Source organism: Zeugodacus cucurbitae, chromosome 3 (genome assembly GCF_028554725.1).
Source record: "Zeugodacus cucurbitae isolate PBARC_wt_2022May chromosome 3, idZeuCucr1.2, whole genome shotgun sequence".
NCBI lineage: Eukaryota > Metazoa > Arthropoda > Insecta > Diptera > Tephritidae > Zeugodacus > Zeugodacus cucurbitae.
In genome coordinates, this window is record NC_071668.1 from 29,816,205 (window position 1) to 29,837,751 (window position 21,547).

Genomic DNA, 21,547 nt, shown 5'->3' on the forward strand with positions numbered 1-21,547 from the left:
GAACAGAGAGAGGATAAAAATTCTCTTCAATGATTGCATTCTAGCCAGTCTTTTGGAACTCATTTCCAAGCTTTTCTTAACTTTGTTGTTGGTTATAGCTGGTTTCTTTCTCCAGTCTACCAATATTTTTAATACCTATAATTTTATGGGTTAAAATATCCCGTTTTGAAATGCACGCCCACATTTAAAGCTTTCTTACTTCAAAACTATCTCATTCGGTTAACAATCCAACCGACGAAATTGTGTGTATTAGCACTAAGAACAAGAATGTAAAAAAGTAAATATCAAAGTGTATTCAACAAAGTGAACTAAGTATTTGACATACTCGCTTTTGACAATAAAATAGTAAACAATTCATGTATTTGTTTACATTAACCCGTCTTTTTTAACTTTAACAATATAATATATATTGATAAAATTGTTTGCAATTTGTCAGTTGGAGCACAAAACCTTAGTAAATTGCTTCCATGAGTTGTTTTGCCTAAGCAGAAAGTATTCGGCATTTTCTTTTATTCATTTAAAAAATATTTTTTTTTGGTTTGAAATTTGTTTACTTTTGAATTTCAAAATTTGAATTTTTGAATAAATGTATGGGTTAAATCAATGACAACAAACATGTCGAATTCGGGTAAAAAAAATGAAATGTCATATACCTGGTTCACTTTGTTGAATACACTTTGGTAAATATCATCTTTTTAAAAAACACTCACCTGCAGTTTCGGTTTCGGCGTTTAAACAAAAATAAATTATTTCTTTCTGGAAGGCTTTGGCATTCCCTGTTTTCATGATCAAATTATTAAAACCCGGTATATTGTATATTCCATTAATAATTTTTCGCACAAAATTCTTTAATGCGGCAATTTTATTAAATTATGACAATTTGTTTAATATTTAATATACTCAAAATACTCACAATATATTATTTTAATTTGTTTTTGTGTTCTTTTTTTAACTTGAGTCACAATAATAGTAGCAATTAAAACTTGTAATGCTTCAATAATAATATTTCTTTAATAATAATAGTTAAATTACAATAATCGGAGTAGCCATAATACATATTATTTATTTATTTTGTAATAGTAATAGTAACGCTAACGGTTAAAATGTTTTGTAAATATGTATGTCAGTTATTGTTCAAACATATTACAATTAATTTTCTTTTTAACTTTTCTTAAAATATAGAATAAATAAATAATAAGTGAAAATTAGTGTTTTGAAAAACAACCGAACGGACTATGTAATATAGATATATGGTACTATTATGTAAGAACTAACTGGACAGCAATATATTTGTATTTATTTGTATGTTTATTATTTAAAAATCGTAGCTGGTACATTATTGTTGATACACATATATATATATATATTTATTGAACTATATGACATCTATGAGTTTTGTAAAATTGAATGCATAAAAATAATTTACAACAAATACACACGTTTCATGTTGCTGTATTACACACACATTGACAACAGGTAGTAAACGAAAGTTTAGTTTCGTTAATTTATATTTTCCATTTCATAAATATTACTATTTTGATTTCATTAGTTTGGTGTATGCATTGGAGTATATATGTCATCATAATCCTTATCTTTATCTAACACTCATATTTCAAGATCTACACATTTAGCATAACAAAATGGTAATTTCGTACGATTAATAATTCATAATTTATTTGTGATTCTCTTGCTGTAAATACATATGCTTATTTCGTTTGTCACTTAACTATTTATTAAAGATATTTATTGCTGCTATCTTTTGTTAATTTATGCTTAAATACTTAGCGTTCATTATTCATAAATTTAGCCACTTAATCTTCACATAAATTTTTACTCAATAACTGATTGCTCAATTCGCATAACAAAAACGTAAAATTAAATTACGTCAAAACAAACACAATGCATATGTACATGCACACATACATACATACTTACGTGCATTTGTATGCCATGCATATGCAATTATACATATTTAAATATTTTGAATTTATACAAAATCTTACATAACACCTTGTAGAACTAACCATAAAAATACTGATAAATATTGTTGAATTCTCAGCTGCACAGCACAACACAAATAACAACAATTGCAACAAAAACTGTTGCAACCACTGCAAATTAGCAATTCCCACATCGTTCCAACAATAACACTACTACATACTAAGTGAAAAACAGTAAACAAACAATATAAACATATTAAAAAAATATGCTTCTTCTTCTTCAAAGCATAAATCAAACACTGTTACATAACTTTTTGTCCATTGATGTACATACATCTTTATGAATATACGTATAATCTAAATTTAGTTAAAAAATAACAAGAAATCACGCTTAATAAACATACATATATGCCCTGTGTACATATAGGTTAACAGCGCATTGAGTGTGCTTAGGCTAGTTACATAGTAAACTTAGTAAACAAGTCGATGTATCATGTTTGCACTTAAATATTCGTATTAAACGTACCTATCTTCCATTTGCAACACACAAAGCTAAACCCAATGTTGTTTTTGTTGTGGCACAATCAAACAGAATAACAAAAGCCAAGCTTTGTAATATTTCCTTGAGCCAGCGTACGAAAAAAAGTGTGTCTGCGCCTGAAGGTATGCAATTAATCGCAGTAAAGTTGGAATAATTCTTCACTGCTTTTGGCATTGCATCACTTAGGCGTGACAAATTATCGTATTTAAGCATAAATTACGTTATTGCTTTGTTGTATAATGATTTTTCTTTCAAGAAATGACATGAAGCATAAAAAGCTTCCATAGAATAGATAAAATGACTTGAGAAATTAAAATAAAATCATAAACATTTTTTTTTGACTACAGTAATGGGTTTTTCATATATGGTACATACCTATGAACTGTTCCAAATTTAATAATTTATTTAATAATAAATAATTTTAAATAATTTATGAACGTATTGTATATTCCATTTATATTTTATTTTGCACAAAATTCTTTAATGTGACATTTATATTAAATTATGAAAGTTTTTAATATTCATTAATTAAGGTTAGTTTTGCAATTAAAAAATATATTTCCAATGACCGTTAAATGCTAACGAGAAAAATAGTGTTAAACGTTTATTGAATTTCGAAATCTAAATTTGTGGATGCTTACCCAATACGTATCTAATGAAAATGGAATGTTTTTATTGAAAAGTAATTAAATGTTGTTATTTTAAATATGCATTTACTGAGATGCAAGTTAGAAGTTATTACCCAGCCTATAAGGCAACATAACTTTGGGAGTCATTCAAAGGCAATGGCAAAGTACTTCTTACCATCGTTTGCAACAAATTGAGGTTATGTCTTTGTGTTTGTATGGTACATACTAATAAATAAAGCACTGAAGTAGACACATAACTTCATCTCTTGCATATAAGTAAATCACTTTTTAGTCATCATCACAAAAGAAAATCTCTAGATCTACCCATATTTGCACACACTAAAATAGAGTCTATTGAATTTTTGCACGTAACACATGATTTGACTAGATCAACTCAGAAGTTTAATAAAGAATTTGTGCAAAATAAAACAAAAATACAATGTGTAAAACTTATAAATTTCTTCATTTTTGTTTTTTTTTTTTGGTTTCCAACATTTTGTTTTCACAAATTTTGTTGACATATGTTTACAAATCCAGCATTACCCAACTGCTTGAAAGCGGCGCGCCATTTTATTATGAACTTTGAAAATGAAAACATGAAATATTAAACTAGTTGTGTACAATTTGTAATTCACTGTTGTGTTTATATTTATTTCGTATTTGTTTTGAATAATAATACAACTCTGGAGGCCACAATTGCGCCACATTTACTCCTAAATACAAATAACAATAAATACTATACGTAAACGTAGTCATATTGAGCTCTATACTTTTAAGAAACTTAAGAAATGCTGCTTAGTTAACAACAGTTTATATGCTTCAGGTTTATTCAATTTGAAATTTGCAATTAAATGTAATGAAATGAGATCAATTATGTATTATGCGCAATTATTTACAAAGCATATATGAAAAACTAAAAAAAACTAAAACAAGAATTATATTTAAAAATAAACGTTTTTAATGTAGAATCAAATACTCTTAAACAAACAGGGCTGCATTGGCCTTGTTTACAAATTTACAAATTAATATTACAGCATTATATATGTATATGTATACTATTCTTACAGAGCAATGCGGCGCAATTGTCTCGAACATTACATGCAAATTTTGGTGTTTCTTGTCTTATCATCAGCTATAATCTTCACTTAATAACTTAAAAAATTTATTCATTTGGGTATTTAGCTTTTCTCGCATTTTCTTGCTGCCGTTTGGCTTGGCTTTCGATTATTCTGCTTGCACAAATGCCTTCATGCGTAACAAATGTAATTTTACTTCACTTCTCGTTTTTATAAATTTTACAGAAGAAATTGTTTCGCGCTCAAACGCATATAAACACAGTTATAGTTATATATATTTATATATGTATATATATATATTATATACTTCTCTTTATGTATAGTTCATTATTATATGTATAACTATAAAGTAAATCTCTTAAACACTTAGTAAACTAGCAAAAACATTTATTTATACTTAATGTGAAGAAGTGTATCTCCTTCTGTTTCTATTTCTAATACGCTACATAAATGATTCTCGTTTGCTGTATATAATGTTAGTACGCGTTATTTGTTAGTGAAAGTTGTTGCGATAATATGCATAAATAAATATTCATTATGTATGTATATTATGATGTTTCGTTTTACAAATTGTGTAACATTTGTTATTTATTATTTATTTTTTATTTTTGTGTTTATTTCAATTTCGCTTTCATGCACATAAATGTATATGTGCACATACATATACATACATGTGTTCTGTGTGTTATAATTTGTTAGTGCGCTCGAAAAAATTGAGCAGTTCATTTCAATGCGAATTCACAAAAGTAATCGGCATTTCAATCTTGTCTCATTGTCGTACATGCAACGACATTACAAGTAATCACAAAATCACAAAAACATAATGACATAGGTAACTTAAAATAGAAAAATAAACTAAAACAACGAAAATTCCTTTAACAACATCAGCATAGTGAACAGCTAACCAATAAACAATACAATTCTCTTCAGTTGCATATACAATTCCTCCAATGTTTAAAACGCTTTTGTATTCAACAATAATAATTATGTTAACAAAAACTGTTATGATTGTAGTAAACGTGACGTATGAAATAATTATAAATATAATGTTGTTACATAATACACTTAAATGAGGGTTATAATATAGAAATTATAACAAAATCAGTCGGATTTCTTGCATTGATTTCAATTGAGTTGTTGTTGTTTTTTTGTAATATATATATTTGAATTTATGTACTCCAAACTAACTACAAATTGGCTAAACTAACTCAGCGTGCGTTAGTTACTTACTTCAGACGAATTACTAGAGTTCACTAAAAATGTTTAAACTTGTAAAGTTGAGCAACACAAAACTACGGTTTTGTTGTGTTTTCCTAATTACTTTATACAGCAATTAATATTATATCACGCTGATTGTCGCACATTGATATCGCTCATTACAACTATTGAGGAAGTAATGGAAATTTCAGTGGAAACCAATTTCAGCACTTTAGCAAACAGCAAGTATATAGGGGTCAATGCTAAATGCGTAAAAACGCATAAAAACATGCAAAAGACAAGCCTTTGAGCAAATAAGATATCTTATATTTTCTGTGTTTTTCATGCTTGTTAATGTATATGCTATGTAGTTTTTTACTATTTTCCAGTTTACAACGCTAATTTGTGTACTATTGCATCTCAATATGGATCTGCTTGATCCACAGACAAGTTAAAAAAAACAATTTACTACAATCATCGCAACTTCACATAATGTTTGCTAATTTCATTTGCCAAATGCAAGCTATGCTTACACAATTAGGAAGAACTACTTGGTATATGTCGTCAACAAAATAGTTTTAAAGCAATAAAAACAGTATTTGTTAAACAATAGGGATAACAAACAAGTTGAGGCCAACAGTTGGCAACTTAAAAATTACTTAATCTCACAAACAACGTCATTTACATGCGCATTTATATGCATGTGTGTGTGTCATTTTCATATAATTCCTCGCATTTAGTACGCTTGCTTGACTAAGCAACTAAGCAGCAGGCGGCAACTAACATTGCATTTTCCTTTTCAAACGAGTATAATGTTTATGCAAATTTCTTGTTTATTGTTTCGTCAACGCCATGCGCCTTTCATTTCAAGTTCATTTATTTGTATTTTCTTTTTATAATAAAAGTTTGCATTGTTTTCATTCACCGAGTATTTGCTTCACTTTGCTGCTTCATTTTACAACAATATGTATTAGATATTAGCTATTGTTACTACAACTATATAGGTATATATATGTATATATGGTATTATTATAATTTCTGTTTACTACTAACACTCATCAAACAGCGCGTTGGCAATCCAGCCACGAGAATTTCATTTCTTTAATGCATAAATATATGTATAGGTATATGTAATAATATATGTATACGTAAAATACTGCGCCTTGAACAACTCACTCTACCTATGCTGCTCCTCGCTACATCTCAACATCATCACCATCACCAGCAACATCATCATCATCATAAACATCAGCATCGTCAACACTCAAAAGAAGACATTCTCGGCGGGCAATTTTGAATGAAATATTTTCGTTTTAGATTTTAATTTTCGTGATGCTTACAATACCATTTTCGTTAAGCATTTAAAGAGGCCCATAAGGCGGCCTCTCATTGTCTTTCGAAAATATATTACAAAAATATAGAGTCAACGCTTCAACGCCTGGATTGAGCCATTGCGAGCAACAAATGCTTTGCAACATGGGTGGCACATACATTGTGGGAAGGTGTGTACGTTTATTTTTTGGTTCGGTGTGTGTGTGTGTGCATGTGACTTGTACGTATATTCACTTAGACGCCATCAAAGCCGTACACTTCAAGCACGCGTATTTCAAAATCACCAGATGGACAGAGTGGCGGATTGTTGAAGGTCTTGCAGCTGTCTGTCTTGCCAAATCGTATGTTCTCATCCATCCAAATGGCTTGGCCCTCACTGCAGAGACAAATGCAAATATTAGTATTTAAATACAAAAGTTCAAGACAATTAATTATCTATAATAATTACCCGCCACCGATGGTTATCATCTTAGAATCGGCTGCCATGAAAAGTTCGGACGCATGCCCCAAGTCCTTCTCATTCTCAATACCGACCCACGGGTACTTGGCGCGCTCCGGGTAGAGTGAAAAGAGGAAGGTCTCGCCAGTGCCAAAGTAGGCCTGACGCTGGCCCTTGTCATCTTTGACATTGCGCTCAAACCAACGTGTTGAGCAGTATGCGCCAAAGACCTGCAAACGTTCAGAGAATTTTATGAATTTGAAATTGAAATTATTGTAAACTAAGTGTGTCTCACCTCATTATTGCACGTCTTTATCATCATGAGCGTCGGCTCATGCTGCTCCACGCGCACATAGAAGGTGGTCAGAGAGCAACCGTGCTCCTCAGTGGTGTAAAGCAGTACCGGCTGATACATTGTTATCCTGACGGGCAGCCATGACCAGAGTGTAAAGAGCTGTAGGTGAAAAGCGCTTATTAGCCTTTGCGTGCACCGACTTATTTAAATTAATAATTAAAAAAATGCAAAATCAAGCGACTTAGCATTCAATAAATTAGTTAAAACAAATAAAATACACGGACGCCACAACATACATTTAAAATAATGCACAAACAACAAAGTTGATAAATTTAAAAATAATTAAACAAACTGGCAACAACTCCATAACATTTAGTGGGTAAGTGCTTCGCTCAATTAAATCAAGTGTTTTCGTGTAATAACTTTAACTTATGATATTAAATAGAAATCCAGTTTCAATAACTGTCATTTCTACTATTTAATGTCTATTATTAAAACTTGAATTTGTTTCATCATATTTAACTTGGTTTCATATTTTGCTAATTTTTATACTATAATTTTCATACAAAATAATTCTGACATTTATGGCACTAATAGATTTAGTTGGTTGGATATGGTTTGGAAACCTCGCTTTAGTACAATTCCAAAAAGGAATCTCTAAAATAATGTGTCGAAATGGTGATGCTTTACATTGAAAACAATATTGATATAAAGATAATAATAATAATAATGGGAAAGCAAACAAAAGTAAATTTTCTGTGATTACCAAAAGACTTGATTAATGCTGTATGAATTATATCGTAGGCAAAATAAATTGAGAAGAACCTAATTAATTGGATACATGTGTATACTAGCAGACCGCTCCGGCTTCGCACGGGTTTAAACAAAAATTTCAAAAGTTATAAGTTTTTAACACTTTCCCGTTTCTTGCGTGGGTTCGTATAAAAAAAGTAAAATGAGGAAAATTCGAACATGAAATAGTATAGTTAAAATATCATCTTTTTTAAATTATTAAATGCACCCTATTCCTACCCATTTCATATTATTCTATATTGTATTCCTCATAAATTTTTATACGCTCGCAAGAAAAGTTGCTAAGAGAGTATTATAGTTTTGTTCCCATAACGGTTGTTTGTATCATTCAGAAATAAAAGAGTTAGACATGGGGTTATATACATATATATAAATGATCAAGATGACGAATCCATACGTCTGTCCGTGCAAGCGATACATTGAGTAAAAATTGAAAGTTGAGATATCTTAATGAAACTTGGTACACATATTCCTTAGTACACTGAGGAGATTGGTATTGAAACTGGGCCTCCTAATAAATTTTTTGTATATATCTCGCAAACCAAAAATACTATATAAACCAAACTTTGCAGTCGCTCCTCAATTTTGAATTCCATCTGAATCATTCTCTTTATAATATATATATTAGGACCCATGAAGATAGCGGAATGAAACTTTGCACAAATACTGTATTTGTGATGATTTACGTTATTCTATTGGACTTTATGCCGAATATATTGGTTTAATTGTTTTATCTTTATCCTTTTTTAAACTTAATTTAGTAGAGAAGCCTAAACATGTAGCATCATAACAATGTCGTGCATTTTCAACAACAAGTAAACGAAGACGCCGATCAACAATTTCATCCTGCAGTAAGGAATTTTTTAATTTTACAATAAATTGTAGTTTAAGTTATTACTTTATTATTATTTTTATTATGTAGTGATTAAATTCGATTATAGACATTATACATAACATTATTTTTCTTAAAAAAAAGTATCATTTAGCTAAAATGCATAATGACGATACCAAAATGGTGAAATAAAGTTACACATTAAAATTAATTTAGATAAACAAATAGTTTTTTTCCCGATATTGTCACTAGTAAATTAAACATATTGAAAATATGAACAAAAATGTGGTTACTTTGGAAACACAATATAGGATACCAAACTTTGAACATATCTAAACTACTTTTAGAACCTACTAACTGTTGAGAAGGACAAAATAAATATATAACAAATAGAAAACTACGAAAATAAGTCGAAAATGAAATTGTGAATTTTCAAATTGCGAAATAACATTTACATATGTACATATATATGTATACATTTCAGGTGTTTAATTGTAGATTTTTGATAATTTTTAGAAAGTTTTGGAGGATTAGTTCGAAGGTTGCACAATGGCTTTTGTTTTAAATTTCTCTTTAGTTGTTGATGTTTGTGTGATTTTGGTTCTTTTCGTTTGATTATTGTTTCACTTAGTTCGGGTTTTGGAAGTACTGTATTTTGGGTATATTATTTTAATTAAAATATTGAAGAAATGCCAAAATATGTCAAAGGCCTAATAGTTAGAGTGGCAGATTGTCGATTTGCTAGATCTGTTTTTGAAGATCGGTTCTAATCTATTTTAAACAATTTCGTAAGTTTTGGAACCGTTTTGAAATTTGTAAACATTTGTATTTATATACGTTTTGACATTTCTTCATATTCGAGTTCAAATTATCCAATAATACAATAACAGCTATAATTACGAACACCAATTAAAAAAACAATCTCTGGTAGATTTAAAATTTTCAAAATTTGTCGCTTTATACTGTACAACCTGTTTTCGATGCCATCGCTTGCCCATTAGGTGAACTCCAATGAAACTGTGATTCTAAGAAAAAAAACGGAGGCACCTTAATTACAGACTTAATGATATTGCGAACACAAAATTTAATTCGAAAACTGTTGCACCAAAGGCAACTGTGGCTTAGGGACAATTGTAAAAATTTTGGATAATATTAGTTATTTGGACTCCTTGTGAAATTCGTCAAAAGACCGTACTTTAAAAATGTACTTGCAAACCCCTTGAAGAATTCATTATTGTGTTGATTATTTGAAAGTGTTATTCGTGTTTATTGTAATACTTAAGCAACCGACGATTACCGAAAGTTCTATGGATGTGTCTTCATTTAGACGTTAATGTTTATAGTTTACTTTGCATAAAGTTTTCAATGCAAAAAATCAAAATTTTAATTTGTTTGTGGAAATTACATTCGTGCCAAAATATACAGCTATAAAGTCGTTCATTAATCAACAACGATCAACGCTATAAACATAAAAAAAAATACTAAATATTTAATTAATAAAATAAGAACACTAAACGAAAGTGTGCTTCGATAACATTGAGATTTTCCAAGAAATAAGTGAGTAATAAAATACTATATTCTTTTTAAATATGTAAATGTGTGTAGATATATAAATCTTGATTTTTTCTTAACAAAAATCACACTTACATCTTCACCGGAACAAACTAGACTCTTTAGATTGTGTATGGGGTAAACACCCATAGCAACTGCTCTATGGCCAGGCGATTTTTCGCCCTATTGAGCGGACGGAGTTGGGGAGTTTTTTTAATCGTTACAAATAACAGGTTATAAGGCAAATTACGAACAAAAGAAGATATTTAATTTTATAAACAAAGGTGGATAGTAATAATATTGAAGGGAGAGGGTTATGGATTTAATAAGAAGCGCAAAATATCGGTTTTTAGAACCACAAAACAATGAATACAAAAATATATATGGAAATATATTTGAGTAATAAAGAAATTATGTAAATATTATATAATAAATGAGGACAGGGATATAATTTGTTGGAGAGTTAGGCAGAGCAGGGACGAGAGAGAAATAAAATATTCACATTTTTATGGCAGCATTTCAAAAAGAGAAAAGAAAGTACGATTAAAAGTATTTTGTTACTGTTTCAATTGAAATTTAAATTAGTTTTTTGTCTTTAATAATTTTTCACATCAAATTTCAGCCAATCATATATGTATAATATTGCGCAAACGATTTTAGTAATACACAACAAAACTTTAGTCCTTTCCTTGTTGCCAAATAACATGTGTGTTTACATAACGCAATGCAATGCAACTAAATTTTGGTACAAGTAAGCAAAGAAAACCGAAAACAGGTGACAATTCATGCCATTTTTTGCAAGTTGCAAGTTGAAAATGAGACAAAAGCGAAAGGATAAAACGAATTTGAACCAAGTGCAAGCAAAGAGCGCCCCTTTAGTGGGTTATGAAAGGTGGTATTAGAGGTGATAGGCAGGTGAAACGAATTTTATAATAGTGGAAAGTGTTAGTAAATGGCAGCACAAAAACAAAATACACACACACACGTACGCATTTGTGTGTATGTACTCGCAGAAGCATGAAATGTAATAAACCAAAGTTAATGCAACACCGACAAATCATCGCCCAATCTAACAAGTCAGAAGACAAACTGAACGGAAACAGAAACGGAAACTTAAATTGTAATTAAACGAAAAACTAGCATACAAGTATTAGAACCAGCTTTGCATTTGCATTAGCAGCAGTTAGAATATATTAATTTTTTTATTTCTTTTTCATTTTTGTATTGTTCAAGTATTGATAATAAGTTATACTGAGTGTCCCATACCAAATTGCGACAGGTCTCGGTGTACAATCGCTAAAATGTTTCAATGCACATTTCGGCAGTTCAAGTTACGACAGTTACATATATGAGAAAAAGTAAACGAAACGAAAAAACAAGATATAAATCAAATTAAATGCGATACTTGTTGTGGCTTTGTTGTTGTTGTTGCTACTGTGTTTTTGTATAGATATTAATTAATATTAAATAGATACTAAGCTAGTTGTTAAAACTAAAACTAAGCAGAACAAATATACATACGAGTTTTTATGTGCGCCCGAGATTTAATTTACTTTTAATTAGTTACATGACCGAGTTTTGAAAACCTCGACTCCCTGCAATCCCAACATTTAATCGATTCACAGCATACCGACAGAGATTCGGCATATTCTATTGGCCCATGAACATAAATTCCAAATTGTTTAATTTTACTTTATGACCAACAATTTTCAAAGAATTTTTTTTCGAAACAAAGAAATAATTATTTCAATACTGTCATCACGTTCGCACATATTTTACTGTTCTTCTCGATGTATATAAGTTTAAGATGAGTTAACATATATGACTAATTACTGAAGTAGCTTAAATTAGACTAAGCTGAATTGAAAAGCTGAAATATGACATGTGAAAATGAGTATCTCCTTTTCTGGTTGTAGTTCTTTTAACGCAAATTTTATAGGCAAGTTGGTGAAAATGTTTATACAAAGACAACTATAGTGATTTGGGAAATGAAGAATTGTGATGTACTAAATTAGGTGTACTAAAGCACGGTGGAGATTTTATTGACTCGTGAAAACAGTGTAAATGGCATGGGAAAAGAAGGAAAGGGGCAAAGTATTATTATATGTAAAATTGTCAGCATCAGTAACACGTTGAAGAAATTCGAAAGTTAGTTTGCTTGAAAGTATATAATGCAAAATTAGAAATGAAAATATATGAAATTTCATTTATGGTTTAGTAAAATTCCGAATTGAATTTTAACACAATTCGTACCTAATAATTAAAGTTTTCTAATTCATAAAACAGCTTTAGTAATTTTGTATCGTTAGTTAGATGAGAAAAAGTGCCTTTGTGAGGCATAGAACTAACCTCACGTATGGTCAATGTGTGCGACATCATTTGTATATTGACTTGTGATTGACTCGATGGCAAATTATCACTGGATCTCGACTTAACTAATTGCTTCGCCCCGCTATTTAAAACGGAACGGCTCTTTAGTATCATTTCAGTCTTCATAAATATTCTAGAAATATATGTGGAACTGTGGAAGACAGAGAGAGAAAGAGAGAGAGAGATTTTATATAAATAACAATAAATATAAAATCTTAATTGAACTCACCTCAGTCCCCTAATACTAAATGCGGCATGCAATAATTTCGTTGGTGACACTGGTATCTTCTTGCAGAATTTAATTAACGCATTACCAATGTCATTCTTAATATTATCTGGACTCCATTCGTTGTTGGATTGACACTCTTTGTGGAAGAGATTGATTATCACGAGCGCCACGCGATATAGCACCTTAATACCCTCGTGGAAGTAACAATCCATAATGCGTACTAGATGCTGAAATGGTAGACCTGCTAATATCCACCAGCACCAATCCATGAAGACGCGTTCCAGCTTAACACCAGGACAGATGCGTTGAAAATAGGTCACGGCATTTTTCTGTGTGGAGGGAGGAAGTAATATAATATATGAAAAATTTGCCGTTATAAGAAGCATTGTTGTGCAGTTAGGTCAAGTTTACTTACGCTATGTTTTTTGGCAATTTGCATCACAGTTTTCCAGGTGACTTCATGCTGTAATTTGGTTTGTTTTATAAAGACTTTTTCCTTGCTACCGACAAGCGCAGCTAAACAATGATACGCTTCCTCCTCTGCAAATAAAAGAAAATAGATATACTTCAGAGACATGGAAGACTTTATTTCATTTGGGTCAAATAAGTTCTAATAAGACCACATTATAAAATACGTATTTCGCTACAGTGCTCTTTGAAAAAAATAAAATGACCGCGAAGGAAATATATAATCTATAATATTCATTTCAAGCAACCAATATTATTATTAGCGGCAGAAAACATTAAAAAAAAATAATTTCGAATGATGTTGCCTTGTGAAAAGTCTCTAACCGGATAAAAATCCGACTCCGATCAAGTTAGGTATTTCTCTCTGTAAAAAGTTTCCAAGTAGTAATTTGAAAAAAGCTCTTTTATACTATATAGGGAAAATAATAGATATCGCGGAATTATTCTCAAGCATTCATCTCATTCAAAAACAAATACACCTTGGAGAGAATTATTTTATATTTTCTTCCTCTTCTTCAATCAGATTATAGTACTATGTTATAGAATTACAGAACTGTGTTCTAATGTAGTACACGACTATACGACTCTGGTCTAACAAAACGCACAAATGATATATTATATATTCATTTAATGTGCATATATCCATTTAATGTGTATATTACGTTCGAACTAAGAAAGACAAGGTAAGAACTCAAGTGCTAAATGGCATATTGTTACATAAATATATCTGATATACAAATCTTAATCATACATTATACTAATGAGCAGCACAAATCGCACACTTATAGACCGCTGAACAGTCGTTCATGTAGAAAATGCTGACTTCAATATGACATTGAGCCGGTTAAACATTTTCAATTGACCTATATGAGATGTGGCGTTGTAAAGAATTTTGTCAACTTTTTATTACTGCCTCTGCGGCCAAAATATGATCAGATGTTGTTGTTTATTGCCGAATATTTGAATTTAAAAATATTTTTGGATTAACGCCAAACAAAGCGACAAAGTGAGCACGAAAAGCTATTATTTTTTTTAAGAAAAAAATTCCCATGACAAACATGACAAAAAAAGAGAAAACATCTAAAAAATGTACAAGGAAAACAGGAGAAGAAATAAAAATGAGCACGAAGAGACTAAAAATAGACATTAAAACAGAAATATTCAATGAATAACAAAATAATTTCGAAACATATGTACATAAATCAAAGGAGGCACGAGCATTAGTTGTGAGATTAGTTAGAAGGAAAAAAAGAAAAATGAATATTAATTAATAAAAATGATGGGGAATACTAAAAATTAGCGCAGAAATGTCTTACAAATGACTCATAGCAAACTATATAGCCTTGTGATTGGGTAATGCTAAATGCTATGATAAAATGATGAAAGCTCTGATAAACAGTGGTCACGTAGAATAATCCAAAAATAAAAGTTATATATTCTAAGATTTTTTAAACATCGCGAACGATATCTCCATATTAATATTTTAAATAAGAGAATATTATTGACTTAAATATATGCCTTATATTCGCCTCACCTCACCGTTAGTCTTAACTACATAACGCCAAGTTCCTTAAGAAACCCTTTGTATAACAGCGTTTAATTTATAATGTTTAGTCTAATTACAGTTTAGCTATTACTTATTAGCACAAATTCATAATTTTGTTTACAAATATTGGAGCAAAGAGTTCACACCACTGAAGCGTACGGATGCGTCGACTGATCTCCGACTGATCGATGAATGGTGCTGGAGCACCGGTTTTATGCAAATGCATACGTACTTGCTAATAAAAGCGTGCATTGTATTTAGTTGCACGCGAATTCTCGAGAATTTTAGCAGATAATAAAGTTTAAAACTACAATGGATTCATTGATTAGCATTTTAACGATAATTTGCTCGTGCATTTCGCTTAGAAAACCACAATGTATTTAGATAAAATGTTGGATGTAATAGCAACGGAAGTGACTGTTTTCTAAAGTAGCGCAGTAATCAAAAGTAAGTAACGTTGTAAAGAGTGATCCATTTCGAGGTTCCCTACATTTTTTTAGATAAAAGAAACAGAAAATTAAAATTTAATGAGGAATGTTTATGGAATGGAACACTCTTTAGCATTTATTTTTTAAAAACTATCTTTTTCAAATGTTGACCGCGGCTTCGTTCATCCGTTCTTGAATCTCTTCAGGTTGCTATTCGTCCCAAATGTGTGCTGGGCGTGGTCTATTGGGTCATATATTATCCAATAATGAATGCTGGATCCCAAATGGGTGTTACAAATAGTACGCTCCGTATGCCGATTATGTTGACCATAAATGCAACGAAGCGCGCGATACACATTCTTTACAGACCGTGAACTTTCGTAATAAAGTTGAACAATTTGTAAACGTTGTTCAGGTGTAAGTCATTCCTTGAACAATCACTCACGCGTGATATGTCCAAAAAGGCTATTAAAACAAGTACCTCTACTTGCATCACCCGCAAAGAAGCTGAATAGATAAACTATCATATCATAAAAAACGAAATACAACACATTGTGTACTTCAAATAAAGAGACAGATAAATATTTATGGATTAAAAAATATTAAAAACTCTGTCGCATGTTTATCAAAAAATCGGACTAGTTATATCTATAGGAGGAGCACCCTATACTAGCACATGTGAGAAAACATCCATTTATTTATAGCTGCTCATTAGTTTCACCTTTTCTGACAATATGAAAAATCGCATATACTCAAATACAGTCGAGGGGTGAGACTTGTGCTCGCTTAGCACATTTACTGTTTTTTTTATCACACCCGCTCTATGCAAATAACACGCCCACTATCAAGCGCGCACAACTGCTAAAGGCTGCCTATGACATAAGAATACATACATTTGTGCATATTTTCTTACTTATATGCCTATTAGGTGAATTCACACCAACAATTGCACAGCTGCCAATGAGCTTTAGGTCAAGAAAATTCATTTTACAAGGTTGTCATGTCGTTGCTCGCCTATTGCACTCACTTAAGCAACAACAATAATTGTGACAACGACAAGCGTAAATATCGACAGGCACAGTAGAACTGCAAAAACGCTTTAAAAGGCGAGCTCAAGTTGCAATAAATCGTTAGAGGACGGACAAGAAGCAAGCGAAAGAGGGGTGCCGTCGTAACAATACAGCGAGTGTGCATAAACGAGACTAAACGCCCGATAGTCACATGCGGACCCGGTCACAAACAAAACTAGCTATATGTTGATGCCGGTTCGTTGGTTACTTCGACGGCGAAACAAGGTCTCTCTTTCAATTAAGCGTCAATTCAGCTTATAATCACATTTGTGCTGCCAATAAGGTAAAGGCGCACGAGCAAACATTGGCATTTTCATTTAAAAAGTAGTTAGTAGATGGATCGAAATATACACTCCGCGTCAGCAATGTAGCGCCCCCCATGCATGCTTGGTTGATACCAAATACTACCCATCATATTTGGGTTAGAGCTACACAATTTTCTCTAACATACTTTAAACAATTTGCCTCGAAATAAGCTATAAAAGGACACAATATGATTCATTATAAAATTTTAATGCATTAAAAACGAAAACAGTACAAAAATTTACAAACAAAAATTACAATTGCAAGCACCAAATTTGTTGTGGTACTGAATTGATTAGTAATTTGGGAAGAAGAATTGTTTTAACTATGGAAGAAAAATCCAAAATCGAAACGATTCATGAATGTGGACTTTTTTTTGCATAAAATTGCAGAAAAAATGGGAGGAAACGAAAAATAATTTTCAATTTTCTTCGAAATAAAGAAACTTATGAAAAGAGCTTCAAATGTGGCATTAATCGTCGATTTTCGGAAGCAAATGGGCGGTGTATGCTCAGAGAAGCTTATAATTATCACGACTCCTCCGTCAAAATTGTAGAAAAACTAATAATAAGTGATCAAATCAACTACTAAAATGGTGGTTAAGGAAGTTGAACATTTAAAAAGGCAGGAACTAAAGAAAAATCCCGATTCTGATGACGCGGAGTGTATATGTATGCATGTAGATAAATGGACCGACAAATTCATTTATGCGAGTGTGAATAATTTTAAGTATATACATACATTTATATCAAGTGGATATGCACTAAAATATCTATTCTAGGATTAGAATTAGTACGACGAATTAGTCGTAGTCGTCTGCAGCGACGTCAGGCCATTCGTATATTTAGCACTTTAGTTTGTAATAACTACCAACAATATCTCAAAAATTGCATAATTGTCATAATTGCGAGGCAATTTATAGACTATAATGCAGCTTTGGCTTAGGTCATTGTGCTAAACTGATCAATGGGTATTACAGATTAATAATATGAAAAGTAAAATATAATACAATAGAAACAACAAAAAATAATAAATTTAAATTAAATAGCAATATATGTATGTTTAATTGCTATTGACTATAAAAAACTACTAAATGTAAGGCAATGTGAACTAAAAACCTATGAAAATGACTTGAAAACATGAAACAGTAAATATATACAGACTTTATTACAATAGGAACACGTTTTGTATTGTTTATCATTGTGCGATAAAGCGCTATATGACAGTGTTTTGTAGTAAGTTATTTTCATATTGAAAAAGTCAACACAGATTTTTTTCCGTTATAAGAGCTAATTACTTCGGATAGAGCACTTGTTTTGTCACCTGTAGATAGGCGCGAATTATAAAGAAAGCGTATGCCCTTAAGTCCCTTGTATCTGTACACGATAAGGTTACATCTGTGCAGTGTTTGTGTTGGAGACAACAACAATTCATTATATGAAACAATATTAATATTATTTGAAAAATATTTTTTCACAGAAATCCTCAAAAGACTATCTATTACTTTTTAGTAATTTTTCTTTTATGATATTTTCGAAAATTTCGGAAAACACTGTTGGTAACTGGCCTTTGGCAGAAACATTTTTTTATACTATAACAAGGGTTGGTCTTATCAGCTGTTATGCATAACCCTAATTTTCAATTCCTGCTTCTGTTGAAATACATAATAGGGATGTTAGACTCAGTGTTGCTACAATATAGTTTCGCATGTAAGACATTTTTAAGGAACTGAACTAATGATGATATACAAAATTGAGATTAGCAGTCGAGATGAGAAAAAGAGAATATTTCAACAGGTTTTTAAGCAATCAATAATGTAACTCTCCAATTAATTAGTAGTAGTAAAACGGGAGCCAAACAGCGAAATTAAATTCCAGATTATGTTTATGGCTATATCAATTGCTTGTGAAATTTTGTATTTTAATAAATAGTTCATACATAGCGCATATGTTTTTTAGAACCTCTCTGAATCTAGCAGTTATCTCATATATGTAAGAAACATTATTTTTTTCGAATTCATTTCATATGTATTAATTACATATTTTTTCAGCAATATTATTAATTACTCAAAGTTAGAATATATGTATATTAATCACTAGTTTTATTGATTAAACATAAGCACTGGCTTAAGCACTTTGTTCTATATTGCTGTCGTGATAAGAACTTCATAGACAACGCAGCAGAGCACGAACTCATTACAGTTTAGGTAGACAAAGTGTAAGTAGGCAGTATGGTATTGTTTACGAGATAAGGTGCAGTCACCCTTAACCTAGCAGCCTCACCCCAATCCATGAGACAGGCGATTCTTGATTAACCAATTAATACAAAAAACACAAAGCGCGCTTAAATCGGTATACCTACATATATATGAATACCTACAAACATAAACAGCTTTACTGATTAGCGCTGGCTGTCTATTTTGCTGTCAGCTGGCCGGTTATCAGCAAATGTTTTGCATACAAACATACACACATAGTCTTGTTTATGCGTCCAGCAGAAACTGGTAAAAGCCGGCCACGTGGTGTCCCTACCGTGCTTATCAGCCAACACAATCAAAACAAATCACTGTCGCATAGAGAAATATACGACCGAATGCATGTGCGCATAGTCACTCATAATAATAAAACAATTACAATTGACTTGGGTTGATTTTATAGTCCCACCATATGGTGAAAGTGACACAAATATTTTGCTATTCTTTCTGCACTAGACCATTTGGTCGTATCTAGGAGCACATGTGGGCCGTTAACATTCACTGCTCGAAAATCCGGTCACCCATCATGATTTGTCTCTCAGCCCAAAATGTAAGTAAATGTATGCAAATTGATATATCTAGGGAGATCAGACATGGCTTGAACCCTAAATTGCGAGAAATTGCGATTTCGAGAGTTTTGTGCCGTTAGTTTGTTTACAATTAAAGTTCCACAGTTTATTTCGTTGCATGTCGCAATAATGTCTCTATTACTTTTGCCTTAAATCATGATATGTCCACAATGGTTTAAAAAGGGGACATTGAAGCAGTAAAATCTATTCAAAGGCGTTTCTTGTGTCTTCTTGAAGTGCTGTCGAATACCGAAGTTCGAATATTCTCCAAAAGATTCCACATTTTCGGAATTTCATAAAATCTTATAGACTCTCGATTATTTCTGAATTTGTGCACAAATATGTTTTCGAATAAAAGAATACAAAAATTAAATATGAGATAATAATGTATCGATGTATTTGTGAAAAACGTAGTTGTCAGGAAACAACAACTAATTCTACTATTGTGGCAAATTCAATACACTGTAAGAAATATGAGGACTAGTAGAACATTTCGCTGAACTTGTCAAAAGGCAATGAAGGGACCTACTGAATAGTTAGTACACAATTCTAATCTGTTAGCGTAGGGGGCCATTGGCACGAATCATATGGATTTATGGTACTAAGGTATTTCAAAAATGCTTATGGTTTCCTTCGAATCGGTGATAATGAGTTGGTGAAGACACCATAAATTGATTCCCTGAATCACTTCCATGTTAAAGAACTATGCAATTGCTCCACCGAGCACTATTGCTTTGAAAAACTACTTCTTGGATGCCTGCCAAATAAAACATTGTGCTGAATGCTCTTGGTAATTAAAAGTCTAACGGCAGAGTGGTCTGACTCGGTCGTGCCTTGTCGCAAAAAGCGCATAAAATAAAATGCATTTATGCGCATATTATTTCAGACCTCTCCGTCTTCATAGAAGAAGAAGAAGACACTGAATTTAGCTTCACCGCTAGCTTTTCGATCGTGTGCGGTGAGCGATGTCTTAGTAAATATGACTTATCAGGCGAATATTATTTACTCGTGATTGTAAAGTTTTCTTGCTGTTTGTTGTGTTTTTGTTTTGCGTCTCGATTATTGTTGTTACAATTATGTGTACATATGTATGTACATTTACAATAGGCAATGATCATTTCAGTTGTATTTGCATTTGTGCCTACTATAATTGCCCATTTTGTAATCAGTAATTGAGGTCTTACATTAGCGGGCACGTATGCACCTACACACATACATACATACGTACATGTGCTCATGTCCATAACGAGTGTTTGTTTGCATGAATATATTGCTGCATTGTTTGCCTTGCCATTATTCCCACTTAATAACTACTATTTGCTTAATAATCTAATTCAATAAAGAGGCTCTTATTGCGAAAAAAATGAGGAGAAAAACTGCAATTAATTGAACATCTAAAACATTCTTTAGAAAAAAAAAAAACCACAGAAATACGTCAATACTTCGAGAAAAAACATACAGAGATGGAGGACGCCATCGTGGGCTTCCATCTAAAATTACCATTAGTTATCATTAAATGAATATATAGCTTAAGATATATGGATTTCAGATATTCTTCAGGAGATGGTTTTCTAAGTCAGATCGGACAAGGAGATATTTGATTACATTTATAAACCGCGATATGAAACAAATTCGTTGTAAAGATACCGATAGGTAAACACTTCT

General features: G+C 31.5%; 1 protein-coding gene across 6 annotated transcripts in view; it reads right to left on the reverse strand.

Moving 5' to 3' along the window:
* Positions 1-1,411: 1,411 nt before the first annotated feature.
* Positions 1,412-21,547, reverse strand: part of LOC105215336 (GTPase-activating protein skywalker) — a 121,316-nt gene continuing 101,180 nt past the window's right edge. For 2 of the 6 annotated variants that reach the window (XM_054227386.1, XM_011189185.3), the window contains 7 exons: positions 13,660-13,784; positions 13,245-13,573; positions 12,995-13,166; positions 10,066-10,119; positions 7,450-7,608; positions 7,164-7,384; positions 1,412-7,091 (listed from right to left, as the gene is read on the reverse strand). In XM_054227386.1, the coding sequence (XP_054083361.1) occupies positions 6,950-7,091; positions 7,164-7,384; positions 7,450-7,608; positions 10,066-10,119; positions 12,995-13,166; positions 13,245-13,573; positions 13,660-13,784 (1,202 nt within the window). In that variant the 3' untranslated portion in view covers positions 1,412-6,949. Of the gene's footprint in view, positions 7,092-7,163; positions 7,385-7,449; positions 7,609-10,065; positions 10,120-11,911; positions 11,942-12,994; positions 13,167-13,244; positions 13,574-13,659; positions 13,785-21,547 lie in introns of all 6 variants that reach the window. The other 4 variants (XM_054227387.1, XM_011189188.3, XM_054227389.1 and 1 more) reach the window with 2 other exon arrangements.